Genomic DNA, 19820 nt, shown 5'->3' on the forward strand with positions numbered 1-19820 from the left:
TTGTGTGTCTCTGTCCTTCAGTGATTCTGCTCATTATCATCAGGTGTTCATCACTAATGGTCAATCACCTCTTAATTCATCTCTTAATTATCTCATTAACTTTAGCTTCAGTGTTAATTTAACTCTGTGGAGTGTGACCAAATACACTCTGAGCAGTGTTGATTTAACACTGGGGATTTGCTGTGTAGTTTGTTTTTTCAGCCTCAGGACCAGCTGAATTAGGGGACTCTTCTCAGCGTTCACTTCATGGTTTTTAAGGGCTTTAAAATGGTAAGAGTTGGGGTCACTCATTTTTAGATGTTTCCAAAATTTGATGGCTCGTTTCTCAATGTGGATTAGTAAAGTGTATTGGCCTAATTCGGCACTGCATGCGTTGTTCGGCGTGTTCCTCTGTACTCTCAGGATACTCTTACAGAACTCCTCTCTCTCTCTCTCTCTCTCTCTCTCTCTCCCTCTCTCTCTCCCTCTCTCTCTCTCTCTCTCTCTCTCTCTCTCTCTCTCTCTCTCTCTCTCTCTTTCTTTCTCTCTCTCTCTCTCTCTCTCTCTCTCTCTCTCTCTCTCTCTCTCTCTCTCTCTCTCTCTCTCTCTCTCTCTCTCTCTCTCCAGCATCGTTATATGGAGTGGAAAGTTTTTGACCATTGGTAATGAAAAGCTATTTCCTGTTATCATCACACCTGCAGATGGCTGAAGAAAACCACAAGCTGAAGAGCATCTCATGTCATGTTTATCACATCGACCACAGTCTCACACATCCCTAAAACACAAAGAGCTTTACAAGCACGTCTCTTTATTTCAGGTAAGACAAATAGTGACATTCTACATGCTGAAATTTTGAAAAGAACACATTTGTACAGAATTATCATTTCATTTATCAGAGACATTGATGAAAAATAAAATCTTTAAAATAGAAGACAAATTTACGTAAGCAACATGCTTGTATTAAGTGGTATTGACATGAACAAAATGCACTGAACAACAATGACATTTAAAGGTTTTTACAGACATTCTCTGTCAATTAATTATGGATAAATTGTCTTAGGTGTAAGGAGAAGCACAATCATTATTTATCATGTGTCTCTCTGTGGGTTTCCTGAGTAAGTGTTTAACCTGAACTGAACCCCCCCCCCCCCCCAACTAACAATCCTAGTCTAAAATGCAGTCAAGCACACTTTAAAGCAATCTAGACCTTTCGTTTTTAATTCCACCATCATTACTACATGTGGGTACACATGAGGGACCTGTGGCCAAGACCACATTTGAAACCATCTGCTGCTTCAGACCTGATTCCAGGATCTCTCTCTCTCTCTCTCTCTCTCTCTCTCTCTCTCTCTCTCTCTCTCTCTCTCTCTCTCTCTCTCTCTCTCTCTCTCTCACACACACACACACACACGTCTGGTTCACTATCTTTGTGGGGACTCTTCATAGACGTAATGGTTGTCATACCGTACAAACCGTATTTTCTATCCCCCTACACTGCCCCTGCCCCTAAACCATCACAGGAAACATTCAGCATTTTTACTTTCTCAAAAAACTCATCCTGTATGATTTATAAGTCTTTTGAAAAGTGGGGACCGCTGGCTGGTCAACAACAAGAAATGAAAACAATATCAACATAAGTATCAATCAGCAAGTTAATACCCAACCAAAGGGAACACGGATCACCATAATGGTAAGCATTCAAACCAATCAATTCATCTTAACTTAAGGTATAATATTAAACAAGATACAGTATGTTACTAGTACAGATCAGCAGATTTTTACAATTAAGTTAAGACATTAAGTAAAGTGAACTAGTAATGAATCACTTTCGGATCAGAAGTCTAAAAAGAAGAATACATTTGCAACATATTTGTGGAGAGCAGAGAAATTGCAACGGCAGCAATGCATAAAGGGGGAGTGACGACAGTGACGGACGAGAGAGGACAGGCCAGGTCAATTCACATTGTGTTTTGATGAAGTGTGTGTGGTGGTTGTCTGTGAGGGGCTGCTGCTTTACTTTAGATTTGTTGTTTAATTTGATAGTAAAGTGTGTTAAACATCCGGTGGTCTCTGCCTCCTTCTTCCCTGAGCTTTAACTTCTAAGGGTGTTTTCACACTTGGGTCCTCTTTAAAAGAACCGAACTCAGACTCCTTTAAGTGGACCAAGAAGTGAACCAAGTGAAAAAGGACCCAGTTCTCTTTACGTTCACACTGTCCCTGTCTCTGAAAGAGGACTCAGATAATTTTTGGTCCCCTTTAGTAGGAATGTGGTCTCAGACCCCTTTGTGTTAAGACTGTTGCTTTTTTGGATCTAGTCCAGTTCAGTTTTTGATGGCTGACCCAATGGCGTTCAACATTTGATCCCATTCACTTACATTGTTTGTTCCTCAGTAACTCAAGATATTTGTTTGTAAAGATTATTATTACTTTATGACAGTACAAATGCTGTTGTATTAAGTAGTTTATCTTAAAAAAAAAAAAAAAAAAAAAATATATATATATATATATATATATATATATATATATATATATATATATATATATACAGTATATATATATATATATATATATATATATATATATATATATATATATATATATATATATATATATATATATAATATTACATATTCTTGCACTAGCTATATAACACGTCCTTCTTTTCAACTAACATTTGAATTGTTTTCCTTGATTCATGTTTATTTTATTGCAGAAGGCAATGATAACATCAGCATACAAAAAATAAACAACACAATAAAAAAATAAAAGAAAGATGCAAATTAAATAAACTGCTTTCAATTTCCCAGGTAAAGTATAGATATGCCTAAAAGCAGCATTCAAGAAAGAAATGGAATAATCACATGAAAAAATAAAACCGCATTCTTCACTGTATGAAGAACTGCATATTCTGCATATTCTCCACTGCGCTCAGACCCCTGAAAAGGGCCAAGTGTGAAAACACCCTAAGAGAGAGAATGGAATATGATTCACATGTTGCTTGCCAATCAATGAAGAGTTGTCAATTCAGGATCATTTCTCATTTCTGTTTTTGTGTTTAAAATAGTATTATTTATTTTGGTGATCATATCGGTGAACAGTATCAGACCACACTGCTGCCATTGTTCGTAATCGTGATCTGCCACATAACTCTTGATCTTCATTTTAACAGCTCTCAACAGATTCTCATGTTTCATGATTTTTATCATAAAAAGTGTTTTAAATTCTTGTCTGTTAAGGAGGATTTATGTCTCTGCATTTGGAGTGGAAACTTTACACTTTACTCTAGAAGTGTCACTCTGGGGCTTTATTTCCTGTTTTTATCACACTCAGATAAACTGAGCTGACACACTCGTTACACACACCAGTAAACCTCTGACACAACTGCTATTTTAAACATGTGAAGAAGCGTCATGAGCAGCAGCGCAAACTGTAAAGCGTCTCACGATTCAACACACTGAAAACTGAACAACCCTGATCAATAGAACATCTGTTTAACACTAAATTATAAATTTATTTGTATTAATTTACTGAAATCATTAGCAAATACTGGTGTAATGTGTTCTGATCTGTGATCTGTGAGTTAGTTGAGTCTCATGCGGTAAATGACCGTGGTGTAATCAGAGTGAATCTGGTCCTTACTGAAGGAGACTGTAGCGTCACTGAGAGACTCTTCATGCCTTTGGAAACTGACATACGTGTACAGGAGCTCAGCAGAGGGGATTGTGGGTATCTTTGAAGACCAAACTGACCTGTGTGTGTGAGCGTCACCTTGTCTCTTGTGTCTTAATTTACCCACAGTCAGAGTGAATCCACCGATCAGCAGCAGAAACACACACACACCAATAATGATGATCATGGAGAAATCTGGAAATAAAACACACAAACACTGTTAGTTAAAGAGAAATCAAGAGATATATACTAACCTAAGGGATTATTAGGAACACCACACTAATACTGTGTTTGACCAATGCTCAGGTAGGCCGTGGCATTTAAACGATGCCCAATTGGCACTAAGGGGCCTTATGTGTGCCAAGAAAACATCCCCCACACCATTACACCACCACCACCGCACAGTGCACAGTGGTAACAAGGCATGATGGATCCATGTTCTCATTCTGTTTACGCCAAATTCTGACTCTACCATCTGAATGTCTCAACAGAAATCGCGACTCATCAGACCAGGCAACATTTTTCCAGTCTTCAACTGTCCAATTTTGGTGAGCTCGTGCTAATTGTCGCCTCTTTTTCCTATGTGTAGTGGAGATGAGTGGTACCCGGTGGGGTCTTCTGCTGTTGTAGCCCATCCGCCTCAAGGTTGTGTGTGCTGTGGCTTCACAAATGCTTTGCTGCATACCTCGGTTGTAACGAGTGGTTATTTCAGTCAAAGTTGCTCTCCTATCAGCTTGAATCAGTCGGCCCATTCTCCTCTGACCTCGAGCATCAACAAGGCATTTTCGCCCACAGGACTGCCGCATACTGGATGTTTTTCCCTTTTCACACCATTCTTTGTAAACCCTAGAAATGGTTGTGTGTGAAAATCCCAGTAACTGAGCAGATTGTGAAATACTCAGACCGGCCCGTCTGGCACCAACAACCATGCCACGCTCAAAATTGCTTAAATCACCTTTCTTTCCCATTCTGAGATTCAGTTTGGAGTTCAGGAGATTGTCTTACACCCTTAAATACATTGAAGCAACTGCCATGTGATTGATTGATTAGATAATCGTATTAATGAGAAATTGGACAGGTGTTTTTAATAATCATTTAGGTGACTATATATTTACACACACACACACACACACACACACACATATTATATATATGAAGAGTTTGGTTCCAAAACGCTATAAATCCAAAATTGTTAAATTGAGAAAAAAGGCATTTTCTTTCCCAAAAGACTGTTTGTATAAAAACTGTCATTTTCAGTTTCAAACTTAGATAATGATAAACTAATAATTTACAAATTATGATTATATATTCATAAATGATTAATATGCTAACGATTTACAAATCTGTCATAAGTTAGCCCTATCTTTAAAAAAAATAGAATTTCATAAAATAATTAAACAGATCCTTAGTAAATGGTTAAGTTACTAGTTAATATATTATTAATCACTGAAATATCAAAATACCATTATCTCAATAAATTGTTAATCATGAACAAATGATGATCAAACCATCAGTAAATGATGAGTAGCCTATATAATTTATTGTTGCATATCCCAATGCATCAGATCAAGACATATTTAATTATTTGCATTTGTAAAAGTAGACGTTTATAGTTATGAATATAAATAAGCTTTTATTGCAAAAACTGACCAAAAACAGTATAAAAGTATTAGCTCATGTTGCATTCAACGTTTTCTGAAGTCATACGATATCTTCATGTGAAGAAAAGAGTCGATCTTAATATTTTAATTGTTGAAATGATCCCTTTATAAACGCATATTTCTTATATTTATAATTCAAATAATACTCCTGACTCATGACACATGAGAGCCAATGGCATTTTACAATCAAAGCTGACATAATGACACAATTGGTCACGAGACACACGACAGCCAATGCTGTCAAAGCTGACGTGACGTTTCTTCCGGATGACAAATTTTGAAATGTGTTAAAGGGGGGGTGAAACACTCAGTTTCAGTCAATCTCATGTCAATCTTGAGTACCTATAGAGTAGTATTGCATCCTTCATATCTCCGAAAAGTCTTTGGTTTTATTATATTTATAAAAGAAATATAGGCTGTACTGAGTCTTTCCGGAAGGATGAAATAAATTGAACAGGAGAAACAGCAACAGCAGGACGTTATACAGAGAACAACAATGGAGTCCGTTAGTGCATTTGAATGACGAAGCACGCTTTGTGAGAACGCTAGGTTTATGTTTGGGTGGTTTCCAATAATCAAACTGACACCTATAGTGGTCAGCTAAACAAATGTATTTAAACACACACCATAGATCGCATGCTTCATTGATAAATTAACTAACGTTATAAACGATCGTGTTGTTTACTGATGTTTACTCACGCAACGATAGCCAACAACACAGACATTTGAAGCAGTTTTACTCACCGCCTGCTTCTAAAGCACGACCGTGAACCTTTATCCTGCCGAACCTCGGAGCGGCAGTGGCTCAGTGGTTCATGTAGGTTGTCTACAAACTAGAAGGTTGGTGGTTCAATCCCCGGTTCCATCTGACCAAGTGTCGAAGTGTCCATGAGCAAGACACCTAACCCCAGCTGCTCCCGACGAGCTGGATGGAGCCTTACATGGCTGACATCGCCGTCGGTGTATGAATGGGTGAATGTGAGGCAAAAATGTAAAGCGCTTTGGATAAAAGCACTATATAAATGCAGTCCATTTATCTTTATCGCTGGGACCGCTCCGTCAAAAACACACTTCTTTGGTAACTGTTTATTTGGTGAAGTCCTGTGACAGTAGTGACCATGGAGATCCACTTTTGCGACGAGACTGAAGCGTGATGTGACGCTTCTCGTCATTTCTGCGTTCAAATCGGTTCAAATGCAGCGCTGCCTTCCCGGAATGCTGTGCTGAAGCGTTGAAGTCGCTCGACGTCACCCATAGGAATAAAGTGGAGCGCGGCGCGACAGAAGTGTTGCTCAGACGAGTGGATCTGCCCCTGAGAGAGTGTTTATGGGGCGTACATTTGCTCTTTCGCCTCAGTCACACGCACGCGCGCGCACCCTACCGGGAGAAGAGCCCGTACGGCCCATACAAGGACCTTCCGATCTATTTAACGTCAAGCCGACCCATACTCGAAAAAAACTCTCCGAAACTTGTGAGAAACCGGAAGGAGTATTTTTGACACAGAAATACTCCATCAAACGTCCAACATTACTTTTTGAAACTTTGTCTATGTTTAGGATGGGAATCCAAGTCTTTAACAGTGTAAAAAGCTCAGTATGCAGGAAACAGCATTTCACCGCACCTTTAATCATTAATCATCGGCCAGTTGATGGACTCGACACTGCTGATCGCTTCTGGGGCTTTACTTCACACAAACCAATCGTTTGGGCTCGGGACACTTGGAATAATAAATTGTTCCTACAGTCGTATCTGCCTGGTTTTTTTAGTATAAAACACAAACGGGTAGTTTTAGGGAAGGGATTAGTTAAGTGACGAATAGGAGTTAAATGCTTTCAGTTATTAGATCAATTACCTTTTACACATTTCTATTGCAACAGGTTAGGAATAGCAGAATTAAATGTTCACATTTAACGTTACATTTGTTGTAGCAATCAATGGACACATTTGTAACAGGTGAGAAAGATCTACAAATGACGTGCAAAACATTTATAAGTGATGAATAGTCTACACTTTAGATTAGGGGACACTAAAAGCGTTGTAAATGCTTTGTATTATATCATTTGTAACGGGTGATAAAGATGTGTAAATGATTTATTCATGCGTTTACAACATCATCTCTAAGAGGGGATGAACACTTTGTAGTTTGTACAATGTACAAAATTGTGCCGTAAAATAACGGTAATCTACTGGCAGCTGTGGTTCCAGCAATGTACTGTTAATATACAGCCCTCTACTGTTTATATACAGCTCTCATGTTTTACAGTATTTTACCATAATAATAGCATGAAAGGTAACTTTTCATTTGGAAAACTGATCGCTTCAAACAGTTCTCATTTTAAAACAGGTATTTATAGGTGTTTGTACTGTAAACTTGTTTCCTTTGAGTCATTTCACACGTGTAAGGTATAGTAGTGAAATAGTTTAGAAACATGACTTTAACTTCAATCTTTGCAGTTCATTGTGAGCAATAGCACACACGCATGTGATAAATTACTCAACAAACGGCTCATAACTGCCGTTAAATAAAGCATCAGGCAGCATATCATCAATGTTTCTCTGCTCATCCTGGACTGAAGCACAGGCTCTACTCTTCAGCACAACGGTAACCCACAAAACTAATGAATTCAACTAAAAGATCTCTTCTAGGGGTGACCCCTAATAGTCGAAGATTCGATGCATCGATATGCAGGACCGGATTCGATCACTGATCTCATGGTCGAATCTTCGTGGGTGTTATGAAAAGAGGATCATACCATTTTGGTAATATGGGGGTGCTCAATATTAGTGTTATAAAGACGTGTCGTGGCGCTGAGCGATCGCCCCTTTAAGGGCACTGAGCTTCGCACCGGATGCGCCGCGCCTTTAAAATTCGAACACATATACACCGACGGCGGCATTCGACGCCTGTCCGCGGCTATTAAATGTATATTTCCCTCAAATCGTGAATGTACATACTGATTTCACCCTGTGCTACAAGATACAGTCATCGTGCAGCTCTTCTGTCAGAAGTCGATTCAAAATTGAGCTTGCGCATATATAAAGTTCACGTCCGCCTGAAGTGAGATAACGTTACCAAAGACACGGCGCTGAGCTTCAGTCCGGTGTGCGACCCCATTTAGGCACAATCGGCTTAAGAACGTGCATATAAACACACTCAAAGTGTTCTTTTCCTCTCTAGGCAGGTATTTTTTTAGGTTTATTTATCAAAATGTTCTTTTATATATTTGTGTGATGTTCTGTGTTTCGATCGCGGCTTTTAAATGTTATGAGAGAACGTGTGTAGTGTAGCCTAGTTTTGATCACTATATTAAAAGTGGTGTCTGTGTGCCGTGTGTAAAGTAAAATAAAAATAGTCTTAGCCTCCTGCTGACTAGTGTCCTGCCTTTCCCAACCCGTTTATACCGTTTTTTTTTCTTCTCCAGTCTATGGTTTACACACACACAGATGCTTCGACTTTTGGTCGACCATAGAGAGATTCGAAAGTTCTGATTCGAATGTGTAAATCCTTAGTCGGGGACACCACTAATCTCTTCTATATCATCTTGTGCAACAACACATAAACACAGGTCATTTTAATATTTACTCTCCTTATCAGTTACTGACTTTGCACAACTTTTTTTCTGTTTTTTCTAATTGAACAATTTATTTATTTAATTATTATTTGCAGTAAGTTTAAATCTACAGCATTAGTTAGACACACACAGACATCAAGAATTGGCGTATGAATCTCTACAATGGTGACAATCAAAAAAAAAAGAAAAGAAATTCTGATGAAAAGAACAACTCTAAACATAAAACAAGCTACAAAAACATCAGAACAAAACAGCAAAAGTAAAAGCAAACAGTAAGAATCAAAGAAAAGTAGTCAAAATTTAGATGCATAATTTATTCATGCCGCAATGCATGTTGGGACCCATGGGGAAGTTTTGATTGGTTGTGCCCAGCATGGTGTACTGAACCTGTGTACCAAGTTTGGTGAACTTAACAATTTAAGTACAGTGAACGTGAGCACCAAGTTAAGTGAACTTAAATATACAAGTTTTGGGAGACTCCATTACTCAATTGAATTGAGGGAACGAGTTTACTCACGCACATTTTTGCTAGATATACATTGTGTTAGACACCGAGCTGCTGTCGAAACACGTGAGCAGAAAGAGAAGACTTTGACTAGTGTAAGTTAATGTTGGTAAATAGATTTGAAAAAAAAAATGTACATATACGTTGAGTTAACTTAAGTACTAATGTTGACTAAACTTAACTGAGTCAATGAAACAAGATGACTTGACCAAGTCAAGTTGTGTCAACAAATCATTTTTTACAGTGTACGCCGACTCTTGATGTCTATGTGAGTCAGATTGATTCAGATGTTTTGACCACAAGCTGTTCCCATGCTCCTCAAATTATCTGGTTGTTGTAATACTGATGTTATAAAATGATAGGGTTCAAATTTTACAAAAAATTAAGCATCAGCTACATGTTTATAGATAAGACTACTAAACTATTAGTGAATTAAACCATTATTAAATAGTCAACATAACCAACTCATGTTTTTTTCTCAGCTTTGCTTGCTATAACAAATGTATTGAAAACACACCGTTACAGCAGCGAGAGAAAAACTAATGTTATTGTGTCAGTGGGAGCGTTTACATGCACACCAGTAAACTGATAACTCCAAAATATCAGCTTATTGAAATAACCAGTTTTCCCCGTTTACATGCAAACCAGTAAACTGACAACGCAAGTAAACCGCGTTTACATGAACATTTATAAACCGGGTTATTTCCTTGTAGTGCCGTCAAAAATAATAATGTCCGTATATCTGACTCTGAGTTTTTCAAATATTACGCCAATTGTGATGTTAAATAAAGCGTGTGCCGTGTCAGTGGGAGATTTACGGCTCATATTATCCCTCATGCTGTTATGCAGCGTTTTGACTGAACCTCTTCTAGGCTACTTCTGCTGCAAAAGAGAACACCTCTTTACAATTTTCTGGGTCTTAAACGAGTCTGTGTGTGTTATATATTTCCTTATTTCATGCAAAACGCTAGCTCGCTCTGTCTGGATGCGTTTAAATCTGCTGTAAATTTGCCTTTTTGTCAGCTATCACACATGCACACTTCAATAAGCCGACAGAAAGCAGGTCAATGCGTTTACATGCAGCGCGAAATCAGTGTAAGAGGCAAAAAAACGACCTGTTCCGACCGGTTTATGCTTACGCTGTTTATGACATTACTCCGATAAAAGAAAATGGGTTACCGCGTTTACATGACCATGTTCATTGTCGGCTTATTGGGCTTAATCGGCTTAAGAACGTGCATGTAAACGCACCCAATGTTCAAGAGCCCAACTAAAGCAAACACTGATCACCATAATGGTAACGTCAGAAGAAACAATCAAACATCATCTGATAATTCCCAATAAGAGCTTCTGTAGTCGTCTGACAGAAATAAAGTCAGTCTGGTTAGTAATGTGTGAAGCTGGTAATGCTGTTTGTGGAGTTGTTTAATCCTCTGATGAGATCTTCAGAGATTTAATGTCTTCTTTTTAATCCTGGACCTGGCCTGTAGACCCGTTCGCAATTTGGTGTTGGGGGAATTTCTCATTTGAACTGAGTTAGTGGGTCCCTAGACATGAAAAATCACAGAGGTGCTCGTCCGCCATAGTGCCACGAATGACGTAGTGGTCAAATCAAATATGGCCGCCATCGGATGATGATGAAAATCCAACATATTTGTTTCTGAATGTTTATACACATGTAATACCTCTATTTTGACTAATTATGGTATGTGGAATTCATTTCTGCTATTGATATGACCATATTGGGTGATTTTGACCTTAAAGGGGGGGTGAAACACTCAGTTTCAGTCAATCTCATGTCAGTCTTGAGTACCTATAGAGTAGTATTGCATCCTTCATATCTCCGAAAAGTCTTTAGTTTTATTATATTTATAAAAGAAATATGGGCTGTACCGAGTCTTTCTGGAAAAAAACAAGCGCCTGGAGGCGTATCGTGTGGGCGGAGCTAAAGAATGACGAGAGCGGACAAAGCGGTGATGTCCTCAAGCGTGGAGAAACCCATGGCTATCGATCTCAGCTAATAGATATGATACAGAATCAGATTCGGAGGCTGAAATAAATTGAACAGGAGAAACATTAACAGCAGGATATGTGTGTGTTTCCTCGCAGTTTGATTCGGTTTATGGACTATTGTAAGGGGCTAAACCTTAGCAGTAGCAAGCAAAACGATTTTGCACATCATACTAGTGTAACGTTATACATAGAACAGCAATGAAGTCCATTAGCACATTTGAATGACGAAGCACGCGATCGTGTCGTTTACTGATGTTTACTCACGCGACGATAGCCAACAGCACAGACATTTGAAGCAGTTTAACTCACCGGCTGCTTCCAAAGCAGGACCGAACCTTTATCGCTGGGACCGCTCCGTCAAAAACACACTTCTTTGGTATGATTTGGTGAAGTCCTGACAGCAGTGACTGTAGAGATCCACTTTGCGACGCAGTGTTTGGAGTGTTTATGGGCGTGCATTTCCTCTCTCGCTCTAGTCATGCACGCGCGCGCTCACCCTACCGGGAGAAGAGCCCGTACGCCCCATACAAGGACCTTCTGCTCTGTCGACGTCAAGCCGAGCCATACTCGAAAAAAACTCTCCGAAACTTATAGTCTGCCCTTATACTGTGTATTGTGTATACAATACTAGACAGAGTTCACAAAAAATAAGAGGACAAGATTTAACTTTTCTTGTATTTTACCAGGAGTATCAAAAGATACTTCTCACTTCATCTCACTATTGAGCATCACACCAATTGATCAACAGTGAGCATGCTATCATCTTGATGCGTCACTGTCAAAGACAGTGATTAAAGGACATATTCTGACTGGAGATGACTGTATGAGCAACGTGGGGACTAAACATGCTGCTATGGCTTCTGACCCAGTGCAATACTTAGCCAACTTTGAAGAGGCAGACACCTTGACAGAGCAAGCTGCAGCTAAGACATTTGATGATTTCAGGATAGAAATCTACACCAGTGGAAGTTCTGGAATTGATGCTCTCCCTTCCACAAGTAGTGGGATCAGAGGCCACATCCAACGAGGGGCTTTTCTGGTTCATACGACATGCCACTTGCTTGCAACTTTGGCACACCCCTGCCATCAAAATGTCTGAAGCCCATACCACCAAGTCTGCTCACATTGTAAGTGTGCAGGCAAGTGTGACAATCGCCGATGTGGCTGTTGTGCTGCTGAAGTTTCATGCACCATATTCTGCCATGGAAAAATCATCCTGTAAAAACCCATCCCACTAACATGCATGAACACATACAGTACACTTTGAGAGAAATCAGACTATATGGTGCACTTTTAGTTAATTTGATATGATGTCATTTGTATCAGTTTTATTGCTTATTTAGCTTAGAAATCTAGACACACCCTAGTGTCAGCAAAGCTAATTTGCAGCCAGGGTAGTCTAGCAACTCTTCGTTGAATTGTGAGCTGTAAAAAACTAACTCTGGTCAGGCCAATCACATTGTGTAAAGAGTCGGTGGGCGGGCTTAATATAATGACAGCAGAGTTGCGGAGGTTCCGCGTGCTACTTGTAAACAAAGAAGCTGTCAAACAGCGGTCTTTCAAATTGGCTTTGGCCGCGACTCTGGAAGACTCAGAGTTAAGCTTCTCTTTGAGAAAAGAACGGTACTGAAATCATTCTTAAGAAAGGAAGATGTGTTCGGAGTTTTGCCGACCGGATACAGCGAAAGTTTAATCTATCAACTAGTTCCACTTCACCTTCTTCGTTGCTCTGGTTGGTTGTAGCTCTATCCTATCGCGTGCAGAGTGAATTTGAAAGACAACCGTTTATCCCGCCTCTCAGATTGAGCCCTGTCAATGGGAAGTTCCCAGGCCCAACATCTTGTCAGGCTATTGCTACATAGTTTTATTTGCACCCAATTGTTTTATTTTATATCATTGTACAAACACCCAATTAAACTAAAACTTCAAAGGGGATGTTACATTTCGTCTCTTCATGTCTTGTTATAATTAAAACAAATCATTGAGGGAAACAATAATAAGTGACTATAAAGAAAAAATATTTTTTTATAAAAAAAATATGTTGACCTTGATATTTCAATGACAAGATGATCCTTAATGTTAAAAAAATATTAGCAATGAATGTTAAATGTCAGATTTAGTAGAATTAAACTTATTGCATCTGGCTTTTATTCCTAATAATGGCCAAGTTATGGCCAAAGTCTTCTGAATTGGAAAATTACCTTGACCATGCCTGATAAAGGTCAAAATTCACCCATTATGGTCATAACAATATCAGAAATTAATTCCACATACAATAGTAAGTCTAAATGGAGGTATTACAACTGTATAAACATTCAGAAACATAGAAGTTGGATTTTCATCATCATCCGATGGCGGCCATATTTGATTTGACCACTACGTCATTCGTGGCACTATGGCGGACGAGCACCTCTGTGATTTTTCATGTCTAGGGACCCACTAACTCAGTTCAAATGAGAAATTCCCCCAACACCAAATTGCGAACGGGTCTACAGGACAGGTACTGGATTATTTATCTTCAGTTGATGAAATCATGTTTCTCTTTCCTTCAGTGATAACAGCAGGTGTTCATCAGTGTCTGAATTCACTCTCTTCTTTCCTCTCTCTCTGTCGAGTGGTCTATATCAGTGAACTAGTGTAGGGAATAGTGAATAAGGGGATAGGGAGTGATTTTGAACACAGCCTCTGAGTGTCGACTTTAAGCGTGTTAATTCACAGTATATTACTGTTGGCTATTTTCTCGAAAATGACAAATATTACCCAGAATGCATTGTTTTCTACGGTATATTACTGTTTTAATGGAAAACAACATTTTACTGTCAAAATGTGGCCGTTTTTTTTTTACAGCATTTGTTTACAGTGTACTTTAATGTAAATGCTGACTGGTGAGGGTATAGACCGCTGTCTTCTCTGACACGTGCACCTGATGCTTCACTGGAGGGTAAACCAGTTCACATTATCACTAGACCCCACACAGAACACCAGTCTGACCCATTGAGGTAAAGGATTTAACTTAACACTGCAATCCCCTGACTATCATTCTAAAATGTTTATTAATTTGACAACTAGTAATTTATCATTCTTTAAAATATAAATGCATAAATTTATAAATGCATTTTGTGGGTTTTAACAGACCAGCTTAAAAATGTAATGATGCATCAATAAATTATATATTCATTATCTGCTAATGGTTTGATAAACCATTTGTTCATGATTAACAATTGTTTATTGATATAATGGTACACTGACATTTCAGTCATTAATAATATATTAACTAGTAACTTAATAACCATTTACGAAGGATCTGTTTGATTATTTTATGATATGCTATTTTTTAAAGATAACTTACCACAGATTTGCAAATTGTTAGCATATTATACTTAATAATTTATGAATGTATAATCATGATTTGTTAATGATTAGTTTATCAATATATAATAACTTGTAAATAATTTATAACTTAATCTACAAAATATACAAAAAATGTATTAACATTTATTAAATGCATAGTCATGTTGTGTAAATCATTAGTTCATCATTAACTAATCAATTGTAAATTACTTAAATGGACTGCATTTATATAGTGCTTTTATCCAAAGCGCTTTACATTTTTGCACACATTCACCCATTCATACACCGACGCCGATGTCAGCCATGTAAGGCTCCATCCAGCTCGTCGGGAGCAGCTCGACGCTTGGTCAGGTGGAACCGGGGATTGAACCACCAACCTTCTGTTTTGTAGACAACCTACATGAACCACTGAGCCACTGCCGCTCCTACTTAAAACTGAATCTACTAAATATATGTAAACTAATTATCAAATCACTCATTAATCATTTATGAACACTTATAAATGACTTACAACTGAACGTTATTATAAAGTGTTACCCTTTTTTTTCTGCCATACGCTGCACACCGGAGTTCTGGCACAGTGATGGAATACTTTAAACCCTGTGATTCGGTAAAAGTGAGTGGGAGCCTTTCTAACTCATCCAACTGATAAAAACTACCATTGTGCCACTGTTGAAAAGCGGTCTACTGCTAGCATTATTATTTTATACAGCACAATACAATGCTATGGTTACAATCCTTTTGCTTAGAGTGTTTTCCTAGTGGCCTCATGGACACATTACTAGATTTGCCCCAATTGTTTAAGTGTTGATATCTGAACATTTAAATCTGCAACAAAGACAGTTGAGAAATAATAATATATCTCACCCTTTTTTACAGTGAGGGTGACTTTAGTGGTGATGTGAGCTCCACACCAGTATATCCCAGAATCCTCTTCTCTCAGATCAGTGATGTTCACAGTAAAGACTCCAGTAGATGCTTCATCACTGAAAGACACTCGATCATCTCTGATCGTCTCCAATGAAACTCCATCCTTCACACACATGGAGGGTTCATGTGCTTTGCAGAAGCATTTCTGATGTTCCTCATGATGTTTGCACTGGATTGACATGTCGTCTCCTTCATACTTAGTCAAGTTCAGCTCTGGAAATGATTAGAAATATAAGAACATCAATTCACAGCCATATTTTGACATATTGAGATGAATAAACCTTCCTCACCCTCGTTCATGATGACGATCAGATGAGTGTAAAGATAATTCACGTGTCTCTCTAATGTCACTGCACACCAGTATTTCCCAGCATCCTCTGCTGTCAGTCCAGTGATGGTCCCAGTGAAGACACTTGCAGTGGCGTCATCATTCAGAGTCAATCTGTCAGTCTTGGTCTCTTTCTCTTCTCTCACAGTCTCACTGAGAGTATTTCTATCTCTAGTGGAGCACTTCCCCTTACAGAGAGACTTTGACTTTGATTTATAGATTGAATCATAAGGGCAGAAGATCTCAGCAGATTCTCCTTCACGTCTCACTACTGGAGACACTGCAAACACACACACACACAGACATTTAACACACATTATTCTGAATAAACTGCATTTACTACAATGAAATGCTCTGAATTCACTCACTGGTGATGTTGAGCTGAATGTTGGTGGTCAGGGAGATGAAAGTCAAATATGTGTCTCTGGTTTCTGCTCCACACCAGTAAACTCCAGCATCTCTCACGCTCACATTACTGATGCTCACTGTAAAAACTCTCTCTTCATTTCTCTCAGATGAACCACTCATTTGTGTCACTGTAGATGTGCTGATGCTTTGGCAGATGTGATTATCATCCTCTTTGCAGAAATGAACTTCATGTTCCTCTGGGATCTGACATGTGATGTTGACTTCTTCACCAATATAAGCAGATTCAGTCGCACTCTTTGGATAGTTTGTACCTGTAAAGCAGATAAAAATGACATATAATGTAAATTATTCAAACATGCAGGATAAAGTCAATTGGGTTACTCACTTTGTATATGTTGCACCTACAGTATAACCCAAGATGAAAATTAGATTTAAATCAGATCAGATTCAAACATGTAAGCGCTGTGTATTTGTGGTTCCTCACCGTGTGTGACGTGCAGCTGAAGTTCAGTGAAGCTCTCAGTATAGTAAGACACATCCACTCCACACCTGTATGTTCCTGCATCTGCAGCTTTCAGCTCTCTAAAAAACACCATCAAGACTCCTGCTCTGGTGTCGTCATATAAAGAAACATCTCCATTCTCCATCCATTCATCCCAGATTTGTGGTCTGGTGTCCTTATATAAATAATCTCTAATCTTTTTCCAGTTATCCCAAACTCCTGGATTCTTCCTCTCTGAACATCCATCTGACTCTTTACAGATGTATTTTGGCCTGGTTTTGTATTGAGGATGTTCACACTTGATCATCACACGACCTCCTGAGTGGCCAGTGACTCGAGACACGCCCACTTTAGCTGTCAATCACAAATATCTGACTGAGTCAATGTCTTTTTTTAATGTGACATCTAGCCAATAGAGGGTATGCACGTGACATCACCATTAAAGCTGAGCAATTTTATTGATTCTGCGATATAAATCTATATTTCCCCCGCACGAAAGTATCGATTTTTAAGCTGCGAGTATTGATACATATAAGTCCTATTCAAATCCCCAGTGTTAACCCCATAGGGTTAAAATCATGTTTTATTCCAAACTTATTTCATATTACTTTATACTTCATAAGTCGAGTTTTACATAACCTTCTGTGATCTCATATAGCTTCGGGTCAAAAAATCTGACAGAAAATACACAATTATTTTGAAAATTTGATTGCAATCAAAAGGTACAGACGCTGGTTTTAATATTCATACCTCCTGACACATATTAACACATTACGGTCACTATAATACTTTGAGAATAAAACAGAGGTAAAAAAAACCCTCCATTGTTAAATGCAATTCTGCACTTTATTTACTTTTCAAAGGCTTGTAAGCCATAGTTTGCACTGTTTCAATAAATTAAACTAATTTTCTCAACACATCTTTGATTCATTTTATCCAGCATTTGCAAGCTGTAGACTCTCAGTCCAGTCAGAGACATAATTTGATGTTTTTAGTTCCCTTTCAGTTGGTCGCGGACTTGACCGACAAATTGGGATCACTTCTGGGAGCCCCTATCAGCTCCAAGATATAGAAAACGGGCCAATGAACATTGGCGTGCGTGCTTTGCATATCCCGTCCCGCTGCGCGGGTATAAAGAGGAAGCGATCGCCACACGCTGTTGTCATTCACTTCGGAGCCGATCGGCGTTGATGAAGCATCTGACTGCCTTCTATCTAGCTAGAGAGAGAGAGAGAGAGAGAGAGAGAGAGAGAGAGAGAGAGAGAGAGAGAGAGAGAGAGAGAGAGAGAGAAAGCGTGTGCCGGGGGAAATTGCTCTTGTGTTGGCCAGACGGCACAAGACAGCGCAACCGCGATCTCACTGCTGCTGAGAGAGCTGCTGTTTTCGCAGCAAACTGAGAAACTGAGCAAATTGCACTACACACCACACACAGTTGGTTCGGTGGGCGTGTTCCTTTTCTGGTGAAATCAGAAACAGACTGCACACAAAACCTGTTATTCTGCCGCGGTCGATCCCTGGGTGCTTCAGCCGATGAAGCCGATGAAGATTCGGCTGTACTGCCTCCCTCTGGGAGAGTGGCAACGGTCGAGTCAGACCCGGAGTTGACCACTATGCTTTGCCGGGCCGTCGGGCTTGAGTGGAATCCTCCACCACCTCCCGAACCTTCTAGTTGGACGATTGGTTTCTCGGGACGGGTCGCACTGGTTCTTAGCGTCCCGCCCCACTGCCTCTCTTCCCGGAGGTGCATGAGGAACTGACTAGGTCATGGAAAGCACAGTTTAATGCCCGCGGGCGACCTGGTGGCTCCCCCCTCCTCACTACCCTTGACGGCGGGCAGGCCAGGGGGTATGAGGGTCTCCCGCTGGTGGAGCAGGCCATCGCGATGCAACTGTGTCCAACGTCCGCCTCTAGCTGGCGCGGGGACCTGAAGCTCCAGTCCAGGGCCTGTAGAGTCTCTTCCGGTTTGACAAGAAGGCCTACAGGTCCTGTGGCCAGGCCGCATCTGCCCTGCATGCCATGGCGTTGCTTCAAGTGCATCAAGCACAAGCACTCATGGACATGGCACGAGGGTAGTCCTGGCCCAGAGCTCCTCCGGGAGCTCCGGGCAGCGACAGACCTCGCCTTACGGACGGCGAAAACCGCCGCCCATACTATTAGCCAGGTGATGTCCACCGGCGGCCCGCTGCTGCCTCCACCCCGTCGCAGCCCAGAAGCAGCCTCCACCCAGGCGTAGGCGTGGAGCCGGCCGTAGGAAGGACACCCAGCCCGCTCAGGCCGCTGCAAAGCCAGGTGGCAAGCGCCGTTGTAAGAGACCCTGAGATGGGCCACCCAGAGATGGAGGATCCAGTGGCAGCAGCAGCACCACTTCCTCCCCCCGGATGAGGGCCGGGGGGCTCCCTTGTGACAATTACATCTGTCCCGCCACTGGCGACGGCCAAGAGCAGTTTCCAAAATCTCTGGGTGCCAAGAGAGCAGTCTTGGTGGTGTTCGACGCTCCCATGCCTTGTCACCCTCAGGCGCTTCTCCAATCGCCAGCAGGGGGCCCAGCGGAAGCAGGTAAGTGTTGCCACGCACACGGAGACCCCACCACGGGCCGCCTCCACGCTGTCCGGGTCAGGTCCCTGCATGCCGTTGCGCTGCCCCGCTGCGTGTAGTCCTGCTGGTGCAGTCGCTAGGGGCCTGGCTAGCGCTCCCCAGCCCGTCCCGCTGGCTCATCCACAAAATCAGACTCGGCTATGCGATTCAGTTCACCCGGCGTCCCCCCAAGCTCAGAGGCCTTCACTTCACCTTCGTGTTGAAGAAGCGCACCCCGGTGCTTCAGGCGGAGATCGGAGTCCTACTGGCAAAGTTCACTTTCACAGCCCTTACTTCGTTGTACCAAAGAATAGCGGCGGGTTACGGCCGATCTTGGATCTGCGGTTCTCGAACTGGTCCCTTCACA

General features: G+C 40.6%; 1 protein-coding gene across 1 annotated transcript; it reads right to left on the reverse strand.

Moving 5' to 3' along the window:
* Window positions 1-3559: 3559 nt before the first annotated feature.
* On the reverse strand, window positions 3560-18892 carry LOC137073724 (polymeric immunoglobulin receptor-like). Its single transcript, XM_067442429.1, has 8 exons — window positions 18708-18892; window positions 18437-18636; window positions 17630-17632; window positions 16862-17233; window positions 16377-16688; window positions 15971-16288; window positions 15618-15893; window positions 3560-3843 (listed from the first exon to the last, which is right to left on the reverse strand). The coding sequence occupies exons 1-8, from the start codon at window positions 18890-18892 to the stop codon at window positions 3560-3562; spliced, it is 1950 nt and encodes a 649-aa protein (XP_067298530.1).
* Window positions 18893-19820: the final 928 nt, after the last annotated feature.

This window comes from Pseudorasbora parva, chromosome 4, assembly GCF_024679245.1.
Source record: "Pseudorasbora parva isolate DD20220531a chromosome 4, ASM2467924v1, whole genome shotgun sequence".
In the NCBI taxonomy this organism is placed as follows: domain Eukaryota; kingdom Metazoa; phylum Chordata; class Actinopteri; order Cypriniformes; family Gobionidae; genus Pseudorasbora; species Pseudorasbora parva.

Coding starts and splice junctions, on each gene's coding strand:
- LOC137073724 (XM_067442429.1), bottom strand. CDS start 18,892: ATGCAGGGCAGATGCGGCCTGGCCACAGGACCTGTAGGCCTTCTTGTC. Junction 15,894..15,970: donor GATCGTCATCATGAACGAGG/GTGAGGAAGGTT, acceptor AATCATTTCCAG/AGCTGAACTTGACTAAGTAT. Junction 3,844..15,617: donor CACCCTCACTGTAAAAAAGG/GTGAGATATATT, acceptor TTTTATTTCCAG/ATTTCTCCATGATCATCATT.